This window comes from Papilio machaon, chromosome 5 (genome assembly GCF_912999745.1).
Source record: "Papilio machaon chromosome 5, ilPapMach1.1, whole genome shotgun sequence".
Taxonomy (NCBI): domain Eukaryota; kingdom Metazoa; phylum Arthropoda; class Insecta; order Lepidoptera; family Papilionidae; genus Papilio; species Papilio machaon.
In genome coordinates, this window is record NC_059990.1 from 816730 (window position 1) to 823145 (window position 6416).

The 6416-nt window shown below is 41.9% G+C and overlaps 1 protein-coding gene across 1 annotated transcript; it reads left to right on the forward strand.

The window, feature by feature from the left end:
* Positions 1–3145: 3145 nt before the first annotated feature.
* Positions 3146–6208, forward strand: LOC123721008. The gene has a single exon (XM_045677996.1). It carries the CDS (start codon positions 3146–3148, stop codon positions 6206–6208), a length of 3063 nt encoding a protein of 1020 aa, XP_045533952.1.
* Positions 6209–6416: the final 208 nt, after the last annotated feature.

Here is a 6416-nt window from a genome sequence, read left to right on the forward strand (position 1 = left end):
ACTCTTGTAAATTCACTTTAAGAGTGAGTCACGGCAAATAACCCGAGGGACATACGCGATGCGAACAAACGACAAACTCCTTGTTGAAACTTGTATAGTAGGAAATTTTTTTAAGGAGTTTGTAGGTGGAGTGCTTCCGCATTACAATACGGTACGGTAAGAACATTGGTTTCTGAGACCAACATCTCTTATCACCTATAAAACATACTGTCTTTCCTATCAACAATATTTTTAATAAAACACAGATATCAATATGTTTTAAACGGGGATTTGGTCTCATAAACCCTCGATTAGTTATTTATATTTATATAGCAAGATAAAGGTTTATTTATAAAATCTTTGTACATGACTGGCCAGAGCCAGTCAAAGAGGTTTTTTATTTTATATTCGTAAAATGTCATGATTTTCACTTCTTCTTCTTGCTAGGTCTAGTTTTTTATGTGTGTTACTGTTTTCTGAATTATACATGTTTGTCGTACAATCTTTTATTATTTAAAACCACGATTCAGTTCACTCGATAACATATTGGTCCTTTCGCCGCGCATTCGTTAAATAATAGAAGATGGTTTACGAAACTCGGTATAAATCCGTAAAAAGAAGTGACAACCAGTCGAGGACCGCTCAGGATCTCGTACAAGATACGAATATTGGTGCCCTGGAGTCGCGGGCTTTGCCGCTGCCGCCGTTCGGGGACAACCCGTCTGCGTCCGCCTCCAGCAACGATCCGCCAGCGCAGGCCGGGGAAGTGCCAGAAGTGGTGTTTGGTAAAGGTATCGTTCCGACCCCGCCTGCACCCAATGCGGTCGCATCCGATATAGAGTCTTACGAGAGACGCACGCTTAGGTCATCAGGTTCACGTACTTCAACAGTAAGAGCACAGCAGCTTGCCGCTGAGGCGGAGCACGCTCGACGTATTGCAGAATTAGCAAAAAAGGAGCTCAATTTACAGCGGAAAGCCGCAGATCTCGAACTACGAGCAAAACTCGCTGACATTGAGGCGCAAGGCAGCGCGCGAGCTAGCTCCCGTAGTAGTAAAGGATCGGATAGTGTTAGTAGTCAATGTAGAGTAGAGAAATGGTTACACAGTTTGCACAGTGACGATGGCCCATCTGCAGTAAAGCCCACACGTGGGTGTCCAGGCTCTTCAGCCCCGTTGGACACTGCGCCCCATAAATTGTCTTCAGCACATGACCGTTTTCCATATAAGACTTCTCACGACAAACACTTATTAAATTCTAATTTTCAGATGGAGAATAATGACGAAAGTCGTTTAGTAAGGGCCCTAGAAGCCATTGTAAACAAACCGCGAAGTTCAAACATTCAGCTGCCAATCTTCGATGGTAAATCGCCTACGGATTGGCTAGCGTTTAAACGATCTTTTTTAGATACCTTACAATCTTACTCAGCGGCCGAAAACATCGCTCGTCTAAATTCATCTCTCCGCGGTGCTGCGCGTGAGTCCGTCTATAGACTACTAGTAGCGGCCCACAACCCCATGGAGGTAATTAATGCACTAGAAATGAAATACGGACAAGCTGAAGTGATCGTGTTACAAGAGATCAACTCTGTACGCGCTTTACCTAGAGTAAATGCGGAAGGTAAGGATTAAGCTGACTTTGTTTGTAAAATAAGAAACTGTCTTGAGATTGTTCGTTTATTAGATCAAAGTGACTAGCTCTGTTCACCTGAACTGTTTGGTGCAATTATGTCTAAATTATCTCCACTTATTAGAACACGATGGTACGACTATGCAGATAATCGTGTGAACAACCGTAGTCGGTTGGAGGTTCTCGTAGAATTTTTAACTAGAGAGGTTCAATTACAAGCAAAGTACGGCGCACATATTTTATCTTCACAGGGTTTCTCTCAAAGCTATCGTAGTTCGCATGATAACAAAGGCAGAGTCCAAGTAAACGTTGTCGCTGAACATCCTGAGAAAAAAAATGTAAATAAATCGGTAAACATTTGCATATTTTGTAGTGAGTCGTACAATGTAAATAAATGTGACAAATTTTTATCATTGTCAATATCTGACAGATGGCAATGGGTAAAGAAAAATAAAGTGTGTCACAGATGTTTAGAAAATAGGTTGCATAGGTTTAAATTCTGTAAAGTAAAATCTCTTTGTAATATTGAAGGATGTACTTACAAACATCACCACTTATTACATAGTTCTAATACGGAACAGAACGTTATTGCTCATACTGACATGGACTCTGACCATTCCGACTCTGATGTAGATAAGGCCTCGCGAGCGGAAAAAACTGAAAATACGAGTCGCGAGTTTTGCAATATAGAGTCTGCTGCTCATACCGCTACTACACATTCACCGAATCGAACTCTAAAATCTTTATGTCACCCTGTACTGAAAGTAGTTGCAGTCACTGTGTCCGGTCCGCTCGGTTATGTAAATACATACGCGTTGTTAGATGATGGTTGCACTGCGACTTTCTTAGATTCTACAATTTCACGCTCAATCGGAGCCGTGGGTCCATCCAAACAAGTACGTATTGACTGCGTTGGTGGTTTGAAGCGTGAATGTAATGTAAATTATGTAAATATTAGAATTAAAGGAAAATATTGTGAGAAGTCATATAATTTACGCGGCGTACGCTCGGTCGAAAATTTATGTGTGAGCCGTCGCCCGTACATTGATAGAGAAGAAATAAATAAATTTCCTTATCTCGCCGACATTTCCGAATTCCTTTGTTATGATGATGTGCAGCCAATGATAATTATAGGGGTTGATAATTGGGAGCTTATGATATCTACTTCTACTCGCTTTAGGAAGTCTTCCGAGCCCGTAGCCGTACAAACGGCGTTGGGATGGGTATTATATGGTTTTATGTCAAGTAGAACTAAGCGAGTTGATTTCGTTAACCATGTTAGCATGAATGAAAATCACGAAAGTAATTGTCTATTAGATACGGAAATTAAAGAATATTTTAAGTTAGACTCTATAGGTATTTCAAAAAAGGATTTTCGGGGTAATTCGGACACCCATGCGCTCAAAATTTTGGAAAATACTACACACCGCCTCCCTAATGGGCAGTTTGAGTCAGGTTTATTATGGCGGCCCGATATTACGCACGTTCCAAACAATTTTAAACTGGCACTTTCGCGTTTTTTATCGCTCGAAAAGAAAATGCAAGCAGACAAAAATTACGCGAAACTTTACAAACAGAATATTCATGCACTTTTCGAAAAGGGCTATGCAGAAATATGTCTGAGTCCTCCAGTAGGTATCACATGGTATTTACCACACTTTGGGGTAGTCAATGCAAATAAACCGGGAAAACTGCGTATAGTGCATGACGCAGCTGCAAAATTTCAAGGGATCAGTTTAAACTCTTTACTATTGCCGGGTCCTGATCTATTACAACCACTTCTCGCAATTCTTATGCGCTTTCGGGAAGATCCTATTGCCCTCACAGCAGACATAAGGGAGATGTTTCCACAGGTGTTAATTAGAGAACAAGATCGCGACTCTCAAAGATTCATTTGGCGTGACGACCCAAGTGAACCTTTGGGACTATACCGAATGTCTGCTATGATTTTTGGAGCTTGTTCAAGCCCGTGTACAGCTTTGTACGTAAAAAATTTGAACGCAAAAGAACATGAGCGTGAGTTTCCCGATGCATCTCATGCTACTGTTTACGACGTCTACATGGATGATTACATCGCTTCTGTAGATAATGTATATAAAGCAGCAAATTTAGCGTCTGACATTGTAAATTTAAATAAAAAGGCTAACTTTTTGATGAGGGATTGGATTTCAAATGATCCACAAGCACTTAGCCACTTGCCTTCTGAATTACGTTCGAAAAAGTTAGAGGCTGTCAATTTAGGTGAGAGCTCCGTAAACGTGTCTACTAGAGTTCTGGGCTTAAAATGGCAGCCTGACCGGGACATAATTAGTTTTAACTATTTGGAAGATTTTACAGTATCAAATGTACTTACAAAACGTAACGCTCTGTCTCATTTGATGCGCATATATGATCCTTTGGGTTTGTTAGGGCCACTAGTCTCAAGGGGGCGTATATTGTTTCAGACTATTTGGCGTAAGGGTATAGATTGGGATGATCAACTCTCTCAGACTGATCAGAAATTATGGCGGGAACTTTTTGAAGATTTACTAGCTACTTCACAGCTTCAACTTCCTAGATATTACAGTCTGAGCGGGTTGGTTCAAGAGCGCGAGCTTCATATTTTTTCTGACGCCAGTGAACTGGCATACGCGGCGGTATGCTATTGGCGCATTATCTTTTCCGATGGTCGTGTGAAGCTCTCTCTCATATGTAGCAAAAGTAGAGTAGCACCACTCAAACCCATCTCCATCCCTCGCTTGGAATTACAGGGTGCATTATTAGCAGCACGTTTAGCATCATTTGTTGAAAATTCCCACAAGTACAAGCCGGTCAAAAGAGTGTTTTGGTGTGACTCTCTAAACGTCCTTGCATGGTTGCGTAGTGACGCGCGTTCGTATAAGCCGTTTGTAGCACATAGAATTGGCGAAATTCTTGAACTCAGTCAGGTAAAAGAATGGCGATGGGTTCCATCATTACACAATCCTGCAGATGACGCAACTCGTTCAAAACGTCTTGCACTTTATCAAAATTCACGTTGGGTAGTTGGACCTAGGTTTTTGATTAAATCGATAGAAGAGTGGCCATCATTTCCATCCGTAGATATGGCCGAAAAGAGTAACTTAGAATTAAAATCATCCATTCCGTGCAATCTCATTTCGTTAGAACTCACTTCCATGCCACTTAGTATCGATCCTAACAGACTCAGTTCTTACCTAAGATTAATACGAGCAACGGCTAGAGCACATAAATTTGTAAAACTATTGAAGGATAAATCTGTTCAGAAAGACCTCACTGCCGAAGACCTACGTCTTGCGGAAATTCATGTGCTACGACATAGTCAGCTTGAGTCATTCCCCGAAGAAATAAATTGTTTGAAGAACCACCGTCCCTTACCACGCAAAAGTAGACTTTTCCATCTGTCACCTGCTTTCGACGAACACAACCTCCTGCGCATAAATGGTAGAATAAATAGAGCTCCAGATATTGGCGAAGATATAAAATGCCCTATAATTTTACATCATAAGCACCCAACTACGAAGCTCTTGCTCAATTTTTACCACAGGAAGGCGGCGCATGGAAACCATGAAATGGTGGTCAATGAAGTCCGCCAGCGGTACTGGGTGATAAATCTTCGTAGCGCTGTGCGTTCAGTAGCTTTTCATTGTCCATTGTGTCGAATAAAACGTGCCAAGCCCCTAAACCCGCCGATGGGAGATTTGCCAGCCGTACGTTTGAGTCATCATAGAAGACCCTTCACGTTTGTGGGTTTGGATTATTTCGGTCCTGTTACAGTGACTATAGGCAGAAGAACTGAGAAACGCTATGTTGCGCTATACACCTGCTTAGTCATTCGGGCTATTCACTTGGAAATCGTTCATAATTTATCCGCAGATTCCGCATTAATGAGTTTACGACGATTTTGTGCCCGTCGCGGCACACCGAGCGAAATATGGTCGGACAACGGAACAGCCTTCGTTGGAGCAAGTAGAATGTTAAGAGAACTATATGGGGCGGCGATTACCACTTTTGCCGCCAATGAAAACATCGTCTGGAAGTTTCTTCCTCCCTCCGCACCTTTTATGGGGGGCGTATGGGAAAGACTTGTCCGATCAGTCAAGACCGCATTAAGAGTAACCTTGCACAGTCGTTCACCATCAGAAGAGGTATTTTGCACACTTTTACTTGAAGCTGAAGGCTTGATAAATTCTCGACCACTTACACATGTACCACCTGATGCAGACAGTCAGGAAGCGTTGACGCCTTTTCATTTTATATTGGGAGCTTCTTCAGGTCGGCCTATCCCTGTCGCCGTTACTGACAGAGACTTAGTGAGCAGAGCCAGTTGGCGAAAAGCAGTAAGACTTCTGGATTTCTTTTGGTCTAGATGGGTCCGCGAATATTTACCGACTCTTAACCCAAGACGTGGTGGAGGAACGGATACAACTGTAAAAGAGGGTGACATAGTTTTGGTCGTAGATGACCAGCTACCACGTGGAACATGGCCAAGAGGAAGAGTGTGTAAAGTTTACTTTGGACGAGATGGAAAAATCAGAGTAGCCGACGTGATGACTGGAGCTGGAATGCTCAAGCGTCCATCTAAGAAGCTAGTGCTTCTTTGAAGAAGGGACTATGTACATGACTGGCCAGAGCCAGTCAAAGAGGTTTTTTATTTTATATTCGTAAAATGTCATGATTTTCACTTCTTCTTCTTGCTAGTTCTAGTTTTTTATGTGTGTTACTGTTTTCTGAATTATACATGTTTGTCGTACAATCTTTTATTATTTAAAACCACGATTCAGTTCACTCGATAACAATCTTCATGAGTAA